The sequence below is a fragment of the Poecilia reticulata genome, linkage group LG8 (genome assembly GCF_000633615.1).
Source record: "Poecilia reticulata strain Guanapo linkage group LG8, Guppy_female_1.0+MT, whole genome shotgun sequence".
In the NCBI taxonomy this organism is placed as follows: domain Eukaryota; kingdom Metazoa; phylum Chordata; class Actinopteri; order Cyprinodontiformes; family Poeciliidae; genus Poecilia; species Poecilia reticulata.
Window position 1 is genome coordinate 24,851,865 of NC_024338.1, and position 19,554 is coordinate 24,871,418.

Consider the following 19,554-nt stretch of genomic DNA (forward strand, 5'->3'; position numbering starts at 1 on the left):
CCAAAGCAGACGTTCACCTAGCAGGAAGAAGGGAGGGGAGCGGCGCTCCACTGTAACCCGTGGATGCTGCTGCTTGATGGTTCTGCAATGCCAGTTTAATTATGTAAGCGCACATAATGATCATGTTGTGGCCACATCACTCCAGCTAAATGGCCTGGAGATTATATCGGCTCAGATGTTGAAACACGGAGTGGGAATGATGTAAACGGCAGAGGAGAGAGAGATGATAGAGGGGAAGGAGGTTTATCGAAACTGACATCTTCCCCCAGTGTTTTTGCACCCGTATTCCATATATACAACAAGATTTATTATTTTTTTCTTATTTGACACCTTACAGATTGACTAATTCAACATTTTAGAGAGAGAGAGAGACTAATTTTCAGCTTTGGATTCAGCCTAAAGGTAAAACTGTTGTCAGGTAAAGATAATAAATCTCTGACAAAGGATGGATTCTGTCGGTTTAATCAGAGCTGCTATCTAGTTGTGCTGCAGCAACAGAGCTGTTCTGTTTTAACTCTTGCCATGCTGAAACAAGAAAAAACAAGAAAAGAGAGATTTTCAAATCTTAATAGAGGGAATTTTGGTTTAGATGTAGTATTTGCAAATTATTTGCTTTTTTTTGTCAAACTTGGCGGCTTCAGGTCACCAAATATATTTTCCTATTAGATAATGATGAGCTAATCAAATATAGGATGCGGAATTGAAATGAAGATTTCATTCATTGAGAGGGAAGAAAACTGTGTAAACCAAATGGCTCTATGTCATTTAACTGACTGATCTCTGTTAAATCATCATTTCATTGTGGGCTGCACAGTGGTGCAGTTGGTAGAGCTGTTGCCTTGCAGCACGAAGGTTCTGGGTTCAAGCCCCAGTCTTTCTGCATGGAGTTTGCATGTTCTCCCTGTGCATGCGTGGGTTTTCTCCGGGTACTCCGGTTTCCTCCCACAGTCCAAAAACATAACTGTTAGGTTAATTGGCCTTTCCAAATTGCCCCTAGGTGTGTGTGTGCATGGTTGTTTGTCCTGTGTTGCCCTATACGACAGACTGGCAACCTGTCCAGGGTGACCCTACCCCTCGCCCAGAACGTTAGCTGGAGATGGGCACCAGCAACCCTCCCAACCCCACTAAGGGACAAGGGTGAAAGAAAATGGATGGATGGATGGATCATTTCATTGTGGTTAGCCAGATTTTTTGGGCAATTTCATTTACCCACAACTCAACAGACTGCTTAAGTTGAACCTGTCTAACAAACTGAAATAGGCTAGGTTACTACTGGTGGCTAAAAGGTACACAAATATGATGTTAATATGATGAAAATGCATCTTGTGGATCCCCAAAGCGTTTAGAAAATATTCTTTGGATCAAAAAGACAAAAGTATTTCATTGAAAAAAAACATCGACAGACAGGAGGCAACAAAGTTCTGGATAGATTTCTGTAATTAATGAAATCATAATTTCAGACTCGTTTTTTTTTTTCAGTTTGCTCAGATATTCAAGATGCACTTTATTTTACCTTTAAATTAAACCTTTAAACTTGTCAGGAAAAAAAAGGAAAAAACAGAATAAATCAATCTGCAGCATGTTCAACGCCATTGAAATAATGAAAACAATAAAATACAGTTTAACCAGAAATTACACTTTCCCAGAGTCCAAGCACAACAAAATAGCCCCGGTTTTTAAGCATTTTATTTTCCCACAAATCTTTAAAATTGTGTTAACAGCATTAATCCCAGTGAATCAAACTGGCACAAATGGAGCAGATGAGGAAAAATAGTGTTAAATTGGAGGGAAAAAAGAAAAGGAAATACAATATTTTGTTCCTAAGATGCACTTTTGGTGATAGTGCTCACACACACACACACACACACGCACACACGCACACACACACACACCATTAACAACATTTCAGTCTCCTTCCACCACCTGCTCTTAATAGACTGTCATCATTCAGATAAACACCAGAGTCCACTTTCAGCATAAATGATGGATTTGCTTGTTTTCCTCCCAAATTTAGCAACTTCAGCCAGCCGAGCAACGCCTCCCGTGGAAAAACAACAAGTTTCATTCGCTGATATCCTGAATCAACACGGCTCCCCTCACATGGCCACTTCCCGCTCGCCGCCGCCGCCGCGCCATCCTTCTCAGGAAATTAATTTCACTTTAATTCCCTCAGACGAGACCGCACTTCCACTATCGGGGCTTCTGCATTTCCAGAGGGTTAGTCCAATTTGCCATGGTTTCAAAACAACACAAAGAAGTAAACAGCTTCTAAAGTATGCGCACGCACACACACACACACACACACACACACACACACACACACACACACATACAGCAAAAAAAGGGAAATAAAATCCAAAGCATTTGTTTTCACAGAGCAGTGTTTTTTCTCTTCTCCCTCATCTAGAGTGCAAAAAAATTGAAAATGCACAAAACAAAAAGAAAAAACAAAACCCTCTCAAATAATAAATAGACTTTCTCTTTCATATATTTCTGTTTTGTGTATTTACATATATACTGCATATCACTGAGGCCGGGGCTCTCTCTACATTAGCGTACAGCTCTTGGCCCGGTCCTTTTGGATGGCCGGGGCGGGGTCCGTTTGCTCAGTCCGACCCGTCAGAGGCGGCAGGGGCAGATGCGAAACCCTCTTCAGGCCTCTGCGGGAACTGCTGCGTTTCAACTGAGGCTTATGCGGCTGCCGCACCGACGCTAAGGTGGTGATGTGGAACACGTCGCGGACGCTGTTCTCCGAAACCTTGGAGGTGCACTCCACGTAGGCCACTGCCCCCATCTGTCGGGCTATCGCGCTTCCCTGGAACAAACAGAGAGGGGAGATGAAGTTAAGAAAGCGGCACGGTTTAGCTTACCAACCACAGAAATGACGTAAAAAAACATTTTTGATGGAAGTGTCCTAGGCCTTGACACTCATAGAGAAACATCTCAATTCTTTGGTAGGATAAAATACAGAGCAGCTTCGCACCAAGCATGTGAAATACTGCTCCTAATCTTGACAGGAAACGGGCAGAACTGACTTCCCATTGACGTCACATGCATAAACACAATAGGAATATGTCGTTTGAGTAGATTTCTGAAGGTGCAACCAACATCCATCCATCCATTTTCCTGACACCCTTGTCCCTCAGTGGGGTCGGGAGGGTTGCTGGTGCCTATCTCCAGCTAACGTTCCGGGCGAGAGGCAGGGTACACTCTGGACAGGTCGCCACTCTGTTGCAACCAACAGATAAGTTACATTTTTGTTACTTGATTCTCATGGAAACCAACACTGCAAATAAACAGAATATGACATCTTCATGTTTGTTGTAATCTTTAAAAGTTGTTTTGATCAGAGGTTTTCTACTTGCACTCAGTCCAGTACTTGGTTGTTTCAGATTAGTGTTTTATGCTTTATAAGTCACTAAATCTGATCCATAAAAAAATTATATAAATACTCATGGATAAATGAGTGCAGTGTCTACACATAACAGATAACTTGGCAAAGAACCGAATTTAAATCACATTCAGGCACTTGGTTGCCAACAATCTGACTCAAAGGCATTTCTTAGTCTTGGTTCTATATTTAGATCTAAAAATACTAAAGAATAAACATTTTGACATAGAAAAAGTAGGATTTTAGGACCAAATAGTAATTTACAATACAGTAGGTAATCAACTGAAGGAGGCTGAATCTCTTGGGTCCCGTGTAACTTAAAGATCGACATATTTCCTTGAACTGGGTTCCTTCAAATTTTTCACTCCAACATTTCAAAGCACAAATTCCTAAAACTCTAATCTATTAGCCCAAAATTAATCTATAAAATCCCAAAGCTTGTTATAACTATAGAAGATATTTCCAACAATATCAGACTTTAAACATGAAACTTGTCACGTTTAAAGTCTGATATTCATCTGAATTTCCATCTGATTCTTCCTTGCTGGTCGATGCTCAGACTGAAGTAAGCAGATGTAAACCCGGGCAACACCGAGTCAAGTTTACCTCAAGATTATAGAAAATAGTCCATAGCAAAGAAATTACACTCAGTTTTAAATGTGTGGACAGTTCAGACTGCTAAATGTAACTTTTGCACGAAGCGTTCAAGTTGCAGAATGCAACAATTAGTGAATAAACAAAGGCCTTTTGTCACAAGATGAACACAGATGCTGATTTCTCAGGAAGAGGAAGCGCCTGATGTTGTCAGTGAAGCCGTTCAGAGAGACTAAACTCAAACACAACTCATCTAGCTCTGAAGATTACCCCTGAGTAATGTAACAATAAACAGAGATAATTAAGACCGCAAATTGTTCGCTTAAGATCGAGTGAAGCAAATTTAATTTCAAAATCCCTCGGCCCCACTCAGCGGTGCACTTCAGACTCGGCTGATCTCTCGTGTTTCGCGAGCGGCTTTTAATTCGCATGCAGAGGTTGTGGGACACAGGATGCRGCTTAAAAACCGCAYGATCTCCAAACGGCGCTTACATCCTCAGCTGACGCGGTTTGATTTCTATCGCGGCGCGCGCTCCCAGGTTGGTGTAATGAGCAGCGAAGCCTTCATCGGGTGGAAAAACGGTTTTAGACTCAGCTGCGGCAGGTTGGAGGGGGYCCAGCTGATCGAATCTCCAGCAGATTAGAGTGGAAATACCTGGAGTTCACCCAGTGGTCACTGTCGCTGGCGACTCTTCAGCTCTACTCTAAATCAATTTGAGATCAACAGCAGGATAACAACACAAGCTATTGGATTAGAGCGCCAAAATGTTTGTGTGCTCAGYTCTGGTCTCTGCTGGTAGACTCAGTTTTTTTGTGTGTTTTATTTGGGGGGGGGGAGGGGGATCTTCAAACACAGCTGCCCCGAAACAAAATTGAAACCAAAACAAGTGTTTCATGTGGTCTGCATACGATCTGCTCCTCTGTTTATCTGGATTTTGTTTGTTTAATCTTTTTATGTGGCTGAGCTTTGGAGAAAAACCTTGACTTGTACACCGAACACAGAAGGACAGTAACGAAAGCACAATGAGAGCTGATTAAAAAATTCCCAGATTTACAGTTTATCATCAGCCTCCTGCCCTCTTCTCTTCCCCCGCGTCCTTGGCTTAGAGGCCAAGGCTGAATGCGATAAAAGGACTCGCCCGTTTATCAACGTCCGTTTTCTATTCATTCTGCATTTTTAAAAAGAAAAACCTCTACATCTGCATGGTTATCGTGGACGTAAACTCCACTGGCCGCTTGTTCTTCTGTGGCCTTTTTTTAAAAAAAAAAGAAAAGCAGCCTTGAATTACATATCAGCACATTCTTGGTCAGTGGGCCAACCACAGAAAGCATCCTCAGGGGATTTTACACTGCACTTTTTGTGCTTCTGTAGTATTTGATTGTTAAGAATGCAAAACCAAATGAATATCCCTGGTGGCTTCCCTTCTGCTTTAGTTGATGTTTCAAGAAGTGTTTCTTCCAAGGTTTCTCTCTGGAAGCCATCTTGGAGGAAACGCTATCTGTGTATTTATCCCAACGCCCCCTTTYCATCTCAGATATCCATCTCCAGCTCATCCTTACCTGCTCATGAGTGACAGGGATTAGTCGCTGCTTGGAGAGTTCCCTCAGGGTGTTGACGTCTGTCCTCATGTCAAGCTTACAGCCCACCAGCACCACTTTGGCGTTGGGACAAAACTCTTGCGTCTCTCCTTGCCACTGCAGAGACAAAAGGGGAAAAATAAAATCTATATTCACACATCACACACAAACACACAAAAGCTGAGGTACATTTGAAACTTCTGGCTCCCAGATGGAGTTTAATGCTGCATTTATGCAGTTTTTTTTTTTTGGTCATGCAGAGGAGCTGGAGAGTAATGAAAATTGTTTAGYTGTGTAAAACTTTGCATATAACCTTGAAAGTTGTGTTTCTACGAACAACCAAGAGGTTAATTTTAACTACTTTTTCATTTTTACGTTGCATACTTTTTGACATTTCCTTGAAARAGTTTGCACATTTTCAAGTTCTTGCCAATTTCAATTTGATATAGAAAAAGTCTTTTCAACAAAGACTTCCTTCTAATTTGTTCCAACAATCCACAAACATGCACAGATGAACATGAARATATATCTGGAAGGCCTTAAATTGTCTTGGAATGAATTATTTATTAGCAGTAGTAGTTTATTATTTAGGGAACGCAAAATGAGAAATTCAAAAACCCAAGAAGTCTTGATTAAACTGAGAAAACATTTAGGAAATTTTGGATGCGGGGTTCTGTGGGTTGTTATCAGCTGTCAGTATCTTACCATTGTTAAGGGGCATYTGCCAATTTTACAGTTTTTAAGATCTCTTAATGTTTGAATGAACCAGAAAGTTGTTGTTTTTTTAATGCTGCTACTCTAAAATATCAGAACTCTGTTTGGAAGCAGCTCCACTYTGACTGGCAAACAGCTCAAACCCAGAGTGAAACGAAGTTTCTGAGAAAGAGAGTAGGCTGAATGCTGTTTACAACAGATGCGATTGTGAATTCTGGAAATAACCCACAGAACTCCACTTTAACAAATCTGGGCCATTAATGYAAAGAACTGATTATTCWGRAGTRGTGATATACAACTGCAGATTTTTGGAAATATCTGAGTTATAGAGTTGATCACGTTATGATTAGGGGAAGTATTTATTTTTACAAAGCTTTGAAAATCATCACCCTAAARAGAAAKAAATAAATGTCATGTCCTGGCTCAGGGTTACTGTCAGTTCCTCCGTTTCTCAGGCTTTTATTGAAGGAAAACTGCCGTATAGTTGATGAAAGGTAGGATTTGTTGGCTGTTTGTTCTCAGAGGCAGAGCCCCCAGAACAAAGTGTTTAAATATCAGCCAGAATTGCAACCGCAAAAAGAAAACATCGAGCAATTGTTTTTGTTTTTTTTCAGAGTTTGAATATTTTATTTCCTTTTGATGGTTGTCCAAGTACCTCAGTCCGATGCTTCAGCTCCAGAATTCAAAATGCTGGAGCTGAACACTATGAAGAAATATGCAATATATAATAAAGTAATGGATATTACTTTACTATTAAAGTGTTATTAGTAAATTATTACTCAAAAATAAATTAGCCTCTCATTGTTTATTTTATTGCAACTCTAAATGGAGGCYGTTCCCCGTGAGCTGATTCTCTTGGAGAGGTCTCCGGTCCGCTTGGCATTCACATGTTGTTTGCCAAGCGCYTCCACTTTGCAGAAAATGGAAACACTGAAAATTTACTCAGAAACAACAACTTCTCTGATTATGATGAGAAAAATGTTTTTGCTCTTTTCCTTTCATCAGCCGCCATATTTACCAAGAGGCTGCRCTGATGTTTGTCATATCCGCAAGTAAAAACGATTTGTTGAAATCACTTTCCTTCTGCCTCTGTCTGAAGCAATGCTCAGTGTTTCACTGCGCGAGCTCAACCGGGTGTTATCTTGTGCAGCTCAGATTTCCACTCTACCTAGAAAACATTACACATTCCTCATGCATTCTCCGTCAACAGATCTATTTCAGGTTCTCCTCAGAAAAAGGTCTAGGTGTCTCCCTTCTAAACTCACTTCAAGATTAAATGTCACTCTGAGACACGGCTCAACCAACACCGTCGCTCTTCCCGGCGACCCAAATGCAAGGAGGCTCAGAGTTATACCGCCTGCCGCGTGCAAAATGTCACGGTGTCCGCTCATCCTTCACGCTTAGCGCCACCTTTAACCTCCCAAACGGGCCCCTATTCTGTTGATATGGCCCAGTCAAAAGCTTTGATTGTTTAACGCTCTCTCCTCCCCCAGCTGTCATCCAGCGACCTCTAAGGCCTCCTCGCTTCTGCAGGTCAAGAGTCTAATTTGGGATGCGGATTGTGCAACAGGTTTTCCATGCGCCCCCTGAGTTTCAGGGATTACCGGGGTGACAACGAGGGGCMAGGGGTCACGGCAGCCCCTCCTGCGAAGTAATTCCTGGGAAAAAAAAAWGTTAAAACGAGAAGCAGGCAATGCTCCCCGTTGTTGAAAGAGGCCACCGAGATACGCYGTCAAGGGTTAGACCTGCAAAAACTTCAAGGGAATTTTACCAGCTCCCCACAGACCTCTAAACACGTCAACAGGGGAGCTGTGGGAAAGTCTTTAGTCTGCAAAGTGTGTAATTTAAAGGCGAACACATTCACATGGACTCAAGATGCAAAGCCAGTAAAAAGAAAAAGCGCCTGTTCACATGATAGACGTGCAAGCACAGAAAACTCATCAAGTTGGTAATTTAAACACCTCAGATATTTCTCCATTTGTGGCCCACAGGCTGTAAAAAGTTCACAAACCACAAGGGGGAACTCCACCCCTCTATCACTCGCACTGCAATGAATTCTAACATTTAGCCCTCACATCCGGACAGCTGTTTAGCTAAACTTAAATTTGAAATTCTAAAAGCTCAGTTTGTAGTAGCGGTCGCTGAAGCAACCCGTCGGATATGGCTGACTGATTTGCATTTTAGATATATTTCTCGAAGCCACCCGGCTGCAAAGCCTCCCTTCTCATTCTTCACGCTGACCTTTTATTTCTTAAGGCGATGCAGGTCAAGTATCCGTGGACATTTTGATGAAAAAAGAACGGGAGGCTGTAGCCTCTCATTTGATCAACCGTTGGAGCATGAAAAGCTGCTGGCACAGAGATCCGTCATTATGAGATGCTGATCGGGTGGATTTTCTGGTTGCTTTTCCTCCATAAGCACATATTAAGTGCTGATGTAAAGCGCTTGAGAATAGAAATAAAAACACTGACCTTTTTAATGACACTGTCCAATGTTTCTGGTCGGCTGATGTCGAAGCAGATGAGAACAGCGTCAGAATCGGGGTACGCTAGTGGTCTTACGTTGTCGTAATAAGAGGAACCTGTGGACACACATGGACACATAGTATAAGGTCATGGCGAATTTGGGAAAAAAAATCTTGTAAGGATTTATTTTGAACCAGATTTAACCCCACAAGGTTGTTTTATATCAGTGACGTGGCTCGTCCTATCAATGAGAAATTTCCTGAGAGGTGACTGAAAGGTCATTAGTACGTGCAAAACACATTAAAGCATTCACAGTACCATGCACTCGAACACACTCTGCGGATGCAAATGAGTCCTGATCTTCACAGTTATGCGTGCATATCTTTGTGTAGTTTCCTCTTGGGTTTTTCCAAACAGCTGTGACCTCTTCTTATCACATGAGAGGGGCAGCTCAAAAAATTACACACACAAAACTGAATTTTAGAAGGCTGATTGGAGACTTAACCCATACTCATCTCAAAATGGCTTTTGAGAGGTTGAAGTAAACGCTCATCAGTCACTGGTTTTCGCTAAAAACCGTTGTTTGTTCTTTCAAATCGCACATTTTCTAATAAATTTGTGTAATCCACTTCTGCATTTTCCCAACGCTTGAGTTTTATTATTGTGCCTTGATCAAGTTTAAAGAGACATGTACAGCCACAGACTTCTCGGTTATGCGACCCAGCTCTCATTAGGAGACTTGTAAAAATATCTGGGCAATCGTAGGAATGTGACTGCGGCTGTGGAGGGAACCCTCCACACTCTTCCCCCCACTAGGACTTGACAAGGGCTTGATGTCCACGACTGCACTTCAGGGCACAAAGAAGCAGTTGTTTGCTAAAAATGTTCCCATTTTACACCCCTTGGAATGCAGGGAAATTAGTAAATCAAATCAATTATTTGCACACGTCAGTAAAGTGAAAAGCTCGACTACTAGATTTATTCCCCTAATGTTATTTAGGCTGAAAGATTAGCGCAAGGCAGGAAATCACTTGTGCCTTTGTCTCGTGAGGTAAATCGAGTCTGCACAAAAGAAATAAAGTGTTGTTTTTAGCAATGCTGGGTCCTTTTTGTCAGCGATGGAATGACACAATGACAAAAGCTGCACAATGACAAAAGCTGCCTCGTCATTTATCCAGCTGTCCTGCAGTGACAGCTGGACAGTAGATCAGAGCATCTGTTGAAAAATCACTGGATGAATAAATAAGAGTCGCAGTTTAATTCTGAATTCATTTCTTGCCTTATTGCACTTTGTCATCTCAGGCTACAAATGCACTGAATACCAAAAAGCATTTGTTTACTGCACACTTCAGCTGGCAATAACAACTTAGAATGTTTTTTTATTCTGTGGATTAAAGTGTGCTACCCTGTGTTAAAAAGGTTGTGCTGTGAAAAAGCAGGGGTTTTTTTCAGTGTCACACTTAAATGATCCAGATTATTAAACAATTTAAAATTCAATAATAAAAAAAAAGCTGAGTGAAAAAACTGTTTTCAAATGAGGATTTTATTTACTGCAGAAAAAAGTGATAAAAACCAACCTGGTCTAGTGAAAAGCTTAATTAAATCATGAAACAACTACATTTAGCCACATAGCTGGATTCATGGTTACAGCCAGAACTATTTTAATTGTGAGTTAGGGTTAATTGTGACAGTTAATCCACTTACGATTAACTAACTGTCTATTAATGATAAATTAGAAAAAAAAATTCCAAATTGATTAATAAAGTCTGCTTAGAAATTCTTTTAGTGTTGTACTTTGGCCGCCATCCAGCAGAGGGCGCCGATGGTAATCCTTAACCACAGCGGTTGATACAAGATGGCGGAACCATGTCAGAACAGGAAAGAGATGCGGTCCAAACGGAGTCCGCCGTGGGACGAGATCAACTTCTCATTCAAAACTTACTTATGTGCTACTAAGGTGAGGATCTAATGAAAGCGTTACGTAAAAAGTTATAATGTGACGGAAAAAAATACATAATGCTAATAAGCACAGTTGATTTTGAGGGCGAGTTCATGCACTTCACGGAGTCAACTTTTATTACTCCGAGAGCAACTACAGAAGATACTTCTGTATAGATATCTCTGCTAATTGATGGGGGATTAAGTGTTATTCATATTTTATCCTTTTTATCTTTTATTTTTCTATTCAGTAATCTAATATGTTTGTACTTTTTATGTTGTATATCCAATATAAAGCCAATTTTTTTTCTGTTTGTGCAGTCAGTATTTAGTACAACTGACACATAAATAATAATTTAATAATGTCTGTTTTTTAATTCAGCGTAGCCTATGATGAAATATTTTGCTCTTTAAGTTAGTTGGAACCCTTGATACGAGAGTAAACTCAGATTTTAAGAATTGCCACCTATGAATTAATCGTAAGTCGATCTATTAACTTTAGAGTAACTCATTAATCAATAACTCGCATCCCTATTGTTGAATGCTTGATTTTCCTTTTTAAAACTGTTTTTACAACTCATTTTGATTTGTTGTTGCTTTTTAAAAGACTGTTAAGTGAAAACCCCTAAATAAAACAGTTTAAAACATTTCATGTTGTCACAGAGAAGCCTTTAAAAACTACCCAGATACTGTTTTTACAGTGAGTTAGGCTAAATATTACAGGACGGTTTCAGGAAATCCACTCTCGATCTCATTACCTCAAGATTGCCTCTTTTCTGTACTGCTGAGACCGCAGACTAACAGCCAAAAGAAACCAATCGCATGAAAGTCCAACAGTCAGCAAACCTCACATTGTATGACAGCAGGCCCTGATTGGTGCCGGTCTCACTTGAAGTGCTGTAGCTGTGCAAGCTTGTCTTTAATATGTATTACGCACTTGCAGACCTCTATTAAGGTATAGAGTTGGGGAAGAAAAGAAAGTCAGTACCTGGGGTGGAATGAGGTAAAAAAAAAAAAAAGAGAAGCAGCTATAGAGGTAAAGCAGAATCCAGAGAAAGTTGAGGAAATGTCAAATGAAGCAAAGATGAGACAACTGTACTCGTTTGAAATGAGCTTGTAATAAGAACCTGAATTGAGCCCATTGGGGCGAATTTGCTGAAAATGATTGGCAGGTAATTCATCCGACAAGTCTTGTCAAGCCAAACCAATGCAGAGCTCATTTCTGTCCTGAGTGACAGCAAGGCTACATCAGCACTTTATAAAAAAAACCCCACAGAAGTGCACTGAGGGACAGGATGAGCAAATTGCAGTGTTTGAAGCAAGTTGAAGAGGTGCAAATAAAGTACAGCAATCACCGTAACAATCACGGGAACGAACAACAGAGGAAAGCAGCAAAAAGAGACCCTGACCAGGCAAAAAGGAGAACGACACTGCAGAGGAAAGGATGAGCGGCTGCATGGACAGAAAATGAAAGCTTTGGACTCGGTAGGACAGATTACAAAAAAACAAAGTCTTGGTGAAGCTGGTTTGAGCCCATTCAATGTGAGGTGGAACAAAAGGTCAATTGAATTTAAGACGGGGGCAGGTTGAGATGGATGTGGCAGGAACAGGCCGAGGAGGAAGGAGCAAACACCCTGGCAGGGGCTATTAAAAACCATCATGCCTGGCAAGGAGGGAGCACCCTGCCATAGCGTGCCAAGTGAAAGCATAAAACATCCCTCAAAAAAAAAAAAGAGGTCTGCGTTCGCTTGATTTAACGCATGCAATCTTCTCTCCCTTTCAGAAAGAGTCGAGCTGCAGACGTATTTGCAGGGAGGAGGTGACAGAAGAGGGAGGAAAACATCACCCATCAGTTGGGCTTCATCCAAACGGTGAGAATAAACCGTAGGATGCTGAGGTGGACTGGAACTTAGTATAGTACCTTAATAAGGCCTGAGGGTTTGTGGTAGGAGTTCATTTACGCTCTTTGTCTCCTGAGAAATGGACTCCCCTCCATAAGGACAGTCTGTCTGAAACTTGACATCGCTCTAACTGCTCGTTGAACAGCTCCTTAGGGATATTTTGGCCATGCAAGAACAGACAATAAAACAAGACAGTAAAACTGAAGTGAGGCATTTGATTGGGGAGGCAGAGTGTGTGTCGCTACTTTACGAAGCCTCGCCCGTCTCACTGCATTACTCTGTAACCCCAAAGCATAGTTTATATCCTTCCAACACTTCGTAACCAAGAAGGAAACCATTAAACCAGCGTTGAGCTCATGCAACGGAAATCCTCATTAAGCCATCAAGAACCTTTAAAAAAAAACCTCGGTAAATGTCTGAAAAATGCTCGCGCAGATGACAACAGCAAGCCCCACTTGATCTTTGTTCTTCTACTGCCTCTGTATCCCTCTCAAAATCCACCTTCAAAGTTAAGGGGAGGCATTTCAAGTTGTGCCGGTAGAGTGTCGTAGCAACCTGCAGGGAGCCAAATGGTTTCATTGTGAGGCATTAAAAGGAAGTTAGGAGGAGGAGAGCGGAGAAGCGACGGGGCTCTGGCGGCACTCTGCTGCCTCGGTGATTAGAGGACGCTCTGAAAGAGGAAGTGACTTCAGTCGTTGCTCCTCTCTTTCACAGGTTCTGAACCACTGTGGCTTTTTTTTTTTTTCCTTAAAAGTTTTGCCTCAAACTGAGGTAAACAGTTTGAGGCAAAACTTGCTGAGGCACCTTTTGGAGATGAGGTGGATTTACTTTGACCCCGGTGCAAGCCCTTTCCAATACAAACCAGCATGTGTTTCATTATGTGAAAGATGGGCTGCACAAAATTTTATCTTGCATGTCACCGCCTCCAGAAACCAATATTGTTTAGTTTAAAAGCCCCTGACCTTATTACCAGCACAAAAATTGTCAGTTCACACTTCAGAATGAAGCAGAACCCGCCTGGGTAGATGTGCATAAACTTTTTCTTGCGTGCAGTTGGGAAGCAAATCTGTCCTTCAATTCATGCAAACTGTTCATCACAAAGTAGCAGTAGGAGCTTAAATCAAAAATACTTCCTCTCTAAAAAAGGAAATGACTGTAGCTGCACTTTAAAATTAGAAATGAAATTTCCAAGCAGGCCTTTTAGTGTAAGATTACTAAAATTCAAGCATTTTCCAAGGATTTCTGGTCCCAATCTGAACCCCGAGAGTCATTTGTCAAACAGTCAAATGTTTCTCAGATTTAAATTAAAATAATTTCTTTAACCGCCATTAAAAATCACATTTGAATTTACAAGAAGGAAATATGTAAATGTTTTGTAGACTACCGTATTTTCCGCACTATAAGGCACCTAAAAACCTTCAATTTCCTCAAAAGCCTTATAACCCATTTCGCCTTATATATGGACCAATATTGAACCACAACAGGTCTAGCAACTACGGTAAGCAGCCGGCGACTTCATTTTCCCCCGTAGAAGAAGAAGCGCGCGGTGCATGCTGGGATAGTTGTCAGAACGCTGGTTTGTAATCTATTGATAAAGTTTGACTGACCTATCTACCTACCGACATGATAATCAGGTCGTCTGCAGGTCATTTAGCACCAGGTTCTCCACCAACATGCTGTGTGCGAATGGAGAAGGGTGACCATCGTCCGGCCACGCCCCGGCCCAGTCGCGGAAGGCTCTCCTCGCCGACCGGAGTCGGACTGTTTTGTTGACATTCCCTTTAGTGCAGCTCCATCTAGTGGATGCATAACGTAACTCCAGCCTCTACTGTAGCGTCTTTTTTATGCGCCTTATAATGCGGTGCGCCTTATTTATGAAAAAAGTTTTAAAATAGGCCATTCATTGAAGGTGCGCCTTTTAATGTTGAAAATACAGTACTTTATTCTAATTGCATTTGTGATATTGACCTATATTGCATAATAACTGGACTGAGTTGAGTTTGCATTATAATCTGTACTGTAACGGGATTCCAATCAGCCAATTGCAATAGAATTAGACTCATTTGCAACTTCATTAAAACTGAACTGAATTGCATTTATACGTGAGAAAAATGCATATTAACTTGACTGAATTCTATTTGAACTGAATTTCACCTGCAAAGTAACTGGATGATGTTTGCAGGTTAGCTGGTCTGAGCAGCAGCTGCATTGTGATGGGATTGTGTTTTAATTGCTTGGAACTGGATTTAACTGTAATTGCTTGAGCTGAAAGTGGCTTCAGCTGGGAAATATGATTTCATTAAAGGAAGAATTAAAACGCTGGTTGTTTCAAAGCTGCAGAGTTCATAAGACGAACACGTCAAAAGTTTATTCAGTCAGTAAAAGTGCAAGAAACATACAGTTCTGACTAACACACACTGTTGCAGTTTTACTCTAGGAGCTTGAGGCTGTCAGAAAATAAACTCAGCTCAGAGAAGTAGGTCCTTATTAGACGTGTAATGAAGCTACCTCAGCTGGCCTCGGCCGAGAACCGGAGCTTCTATGCTTTTATTGCTCTTCCAGTCTCACACACACACACTACGTTTCTGCTCACACACAAGCGCAAAAAGGCTGAGCTGTTGATTATGGCTGTCTCAAGATTTCAAAAGCATTAGCAGGCAGACTAGGCAGGGGAAGCGACACGAGGTTAAATGTCCATTAACCTTCCATGTCTGCAGCCTTTGCATGAGAGATATTGATCAAAGCAGCAGTTTTCCTTTGTAGACTGTGCAGCCTTTGAAGGGCATCAAGCACCTTTTATGGTTCTAAGCTGATTTAATGCTCGTGACTGTTGTCCTGTTGCAGGTTTATGGAGTAGCACTCACAGCTTTGAGGTAGGAGACAGAGYATCATGGCCGTCTGCATCCCAGACGCCTCATTGGAATAGAGATGGAAGAGTGTCTTCTCTCAGTTTCCCTCAACTCCAGCATCTCCTTCATTATCACACACACACGCACACACACCCCCMCACACACACACTCACTCATCCCACCAGAGTAGCAGCTACGCATTTCATCCGTCGCTGTCTGATCTCTTGTGTCTGTCTCGGGTTCTGGTTCATGCTGAGCTTTGCTTTCAAAGATCACTGAGCTTCTTTGTCACACACAAGTCTTCTGATGATCTAAATGCACACTCATTCTCTAGCTTTGCTCGACTTATTCCCCTGCGAACTGCTTGAAACTGAAAAGATGTGTGGCAGCCTGAACAGTGACAACCGTTATTCCTCAGAGATGTGCGTCGTCTTTGTTGCCGCACTGCAAACATTCGCAGGCAATTGACTGGAAAAAKCAGGTGACTGTAAATAATTGTTTGCGTTGTGCAGGATGTGTATGAARWAAAGAGTTTTGTCCGCTTTTTATTCTTGTTGTTCWGTAAGTTTGGCAATTTCAGACAACAGTCGATTGAATTAAATCTCGTTTTTGGAGCGGACATGGTTCCAGACGCACACTGTTTCGGTTTTGTCCGTTTGGCTCAAGCATGTAAAATAAGAGGAGCCTCTGAGAAACTGCGGCYGTTTCTGTGAAGAAAGGAGGGATGTTACACAATCCAGTGCAAATCARATCAGATCAGATCAGAGGAGACAGAGCTTCAAAGGAGCACACATAAAAGTGAAGTAAAATTGAATCAAAGATAAACACGGTCAGACGGGTACATAACTGACCGAGGAATCAGTTGACTTTTGTACCCTGCRCAATCTTTTGAAAGCAGACGGTAATCTAATTGTCACTAAAGAATCTTACAAATAACTTTATAAAAGTTAAGTCCGGATATTTTAACTGACCCGCAGCAACGTGCGTTCCACAATTCAGTGTGATGTAATAGTTGCTACAATCAATCAGGGTGGGATTAAAAACTAGATATTAATTAAGAACTAAACCCGTAAGATGATTTGATTCCTGCTCTTCCTCCTCCTGCCTTCAGTTTGACATTTACCAGCAGCCATGTGAGGATGATTGGATAAGGTTTGCCTGCAATAAGCAGTAATAAGAGAGGTGGCTTATTTAATCACCTTCCTCTTTTAAAGTGTGGCAGATCATTCATTAGCATTCATATAAAGTAAWGTCAAACCCCCTGGGGAAGCAGAGTTAAATACCATAAAATAAATAAAGAATGCTGCCGGCATTTCAGCTGGAACGAGRCATATAAGCAAGGTGCGTAAAAAATCTTTCTTACCTATAGTTTAGTATGGTGGAGGATCTGTGATGCTGTGGGACTGTTTCTCTTTCAAAAACATTGGACAAATCAACACAGAAATTGTTTGCAAGACACAAAATCAATCCAAAATATTGTAGAAAAGTTGAGCCAAACAGAAGACTGAATAATAGAGCCAGCTAACTTTGTTACCCAAGTACCACCAAACAACCAAAGGAGATAAAAGGAAATGCAAACTAAATATAACACTRGGTCTAAATGTTGRGACTTTCAATCTCCTTTGTACAACGTTCCTACTTCAGCGGGAAGTTGACCAGGAAGTGACGATGTAAATCAGCTCAAGTCAGTCTGAGTGTTGGTTTGAAAAATACTGTTTGTTTTATCTCAAGAGGTAATGGTGTGCAAATTTTCTAAAGAGTCCTCCTCTGTCTCAGTCAGAGTCTTGGCAGTCAGCAAGATGTTTTTTKGGGCAAATGTGAAATGTATGTTTATGTTGTTTTTGGTCATCAGTGTGTTTCACCTTGGATCCCTCGTAAAGAGGCATTTTCGCCCATCCTGATCCGTACYGTAAGGGATTAGTTGGCGTTTTCTGAAATSACCGACTGCGAAGTTATGATCGACATTAGTTGTCACGTCAACCCGAGCTTGTTGGAAAGTAAATAAACTGACTTTATCTGAAATGATACTAGCAGTCTACAGCTTCAGGGACTCATCATCCCGCTGATGATCCAATCAGATYAATTGATAACACAAATTGATACAGCATTCTTCTTTTTTTTATCGCATGTAATCCAAAATTTGCTTCCAAATTGCAAGCAAAGGATGGCAGGTTTCTACACTTAATTTTGCCAAGCCATTCCTCTCTCGTGGTTACATTTTTTTTAAAGAAGCTTATTTACCCATTTTGTTTGATGATTTATATTTCTCTCCTGAACAAACTGAACTTTAGGRACTTTAAACTTTAAGAACCTTCTGCTCTCTCCCAAGGATATTATAAACAAAAATCCAATTTCATTCACATCCATCTTTCTTTTCTCATCAAAATCAAAAGCAGGGATGCTTCACTGACAGCTGAYAAATATCCAACAATCAATTCTGCTCTTCTCTTTTGCAGTTTAGCACCTGGACATTATTTTTGCAAAGGCATCCATTTTTTCAAAGTTCATCCATAAGTGAAAGACCCATAAAACRGCAAAAAGCTTTGAAGTCTCTTTTAAAAATGACTTTACACTTTAGAAAATACTTCAAATGTGTGGTGCAAAATGGCAGATAAGGGAGTACACGGCTTTCTTGAAATCGTTTCCCTTTTTTTTTTCTGCAAATCATCTACTTGACATCCGTGACACCGACTACTAAACACTAAGACAAGCTGCACAAAGTTTTATTTTGAAGCATGAGTTCTACTTTATTTGGGAGCTCACCAAGTCAACTGTCATCACTTCAAAGCACTCCTGGCTTTGCAGAAAGAGCACTCCACACCCGCAGAATTTTAACTTCATCTGTACATTCCTGAAAAAGGCAATCACAGCCTTTTCATCCGCTCCTACTCCTCTATCAATCTCATATTCRTCTTTCAAAACTTGTATCTCAACTTGAAGGTTTTCATTAAACTTGTAATAACACTGTGACAGCTTCTCCTCTGTCCACAGCTGTCTGTCTGATATGAAAGAAGGAAAATGAATATCCAGTCAGCTCCTGCTCAGACATATGAGAGAATTGGGGAGGGAGGGAAAAAAAAACATTTTCCATCAACTCAACTTCCTCTGGTGTATAACCATCCAAACACATCCCTATCATGGTGCCATCTATACCCAGCTCACTTTGCAATCTCCAAAGGAGGACACCAGGGAGCCAGGGAACCACTTTAAGTGCAAAAAACCAGGAGCAGCAGTGAGAAAGTGAGCGCTTTGGACCTTGTTTATAAATAAAGTCATTCATAAATGATAGGATCTTKCAAGTATCCGAGCCAGGTGCAGGTCGGCGGCTGAAGGATGGAGGCATCCCGYATCTCCTCGCGCTTGGATGGGTAGCAGACAGACGCTGAAGGGGTATTGCTCATGTGGAAGCTGTGAGGCCAGAGGGACTCAGGGGGGGYCAAACCATTCAGAGCTGATCAAAGCTGGAGCTGAAACAGTTGCTGTGGTACGGAGAGGAGGGAACGGACCGCAAGAAAAACACACAGAGCTGCGGTTTTTGTTTCAGGTTTCCGTGACTGCATGAGCCGCTGAGGCACTGTGACTTCATCACAATATGTTGCTTCAGCTTGTGTGGTTTAGTTGTCATCTCAACATTTCTCAATGTTTCAGTTAAGCTGAAGTCTGGACTTTAACTGGGTCACTGTAACATCTATGGCTGCAACTAATGATTATTTTAATCTACTGATTATTCTGATGATTGAGCAGACAAAATAAACGGCATATTCTGCAGATTTTTCACTAAAAGATGGTAATAAATTATTTTTTAAATTAAGAAATCTAACATTTTATTGCCTAAAATACGATAAGATGGCATTAGTGAATTTGACCTGGGTGAATATAAAAAGCCACTTGAGGAGTTTTGGGAAAAATATATTCATAGACAATGGTGCTTTTATCTTATATGTTAAATTTATATTTAGCTTGTACAGTTTTGCCTTAATTACTGCTATGAATGTGTTTTTTTTGCACTTCAGTTAATGATTAATCGATTACTAAATTAGTTGATGATTATTTCAATATTCTATTAGTGAATTAATTGTTTCAGCCCTTCACCCTTTGTTTTTTACAGTCATTCTGATGCTACT

General features: G+C 41.0%; 1 protein-coding gene across 1 annotated transcript in view; it reads right to left on the reverse strand.

Annotated features, from left to right (window-relative positions):
* Positions 1 to 2,381: 2,381 nt before the first annotated feature.
* The window catches only part of rnd2 (Rho family GTPase 2), a 30,777-nt gene continuing 13,604 nt past the window's right edge, over positions 2,382 to 19,554 (reverse strand). Inside the window, exons 3-5 of the mRNA XM_008417001.2 lie at positions 8,749 to 8,858; positions 5,546 to 5,680; positions 2,382 to 2,815 (exon numbers count right to left, since the gene is read on the reverse strand). Coding sequence (XP_008415223.1) covers positions 2,546 to 2,815; positions 5,546 to 5,680; positions 8,749 to 8,858 — 515 coding nt within the window. The 3' untranslated portion in view covers positions 2,382 to 2,545. The remainder of the gene's footprint in view (positions 2,816 to 5,545; positions 5,681 to 8,748; positions 8,859 to 19,554) is intronic.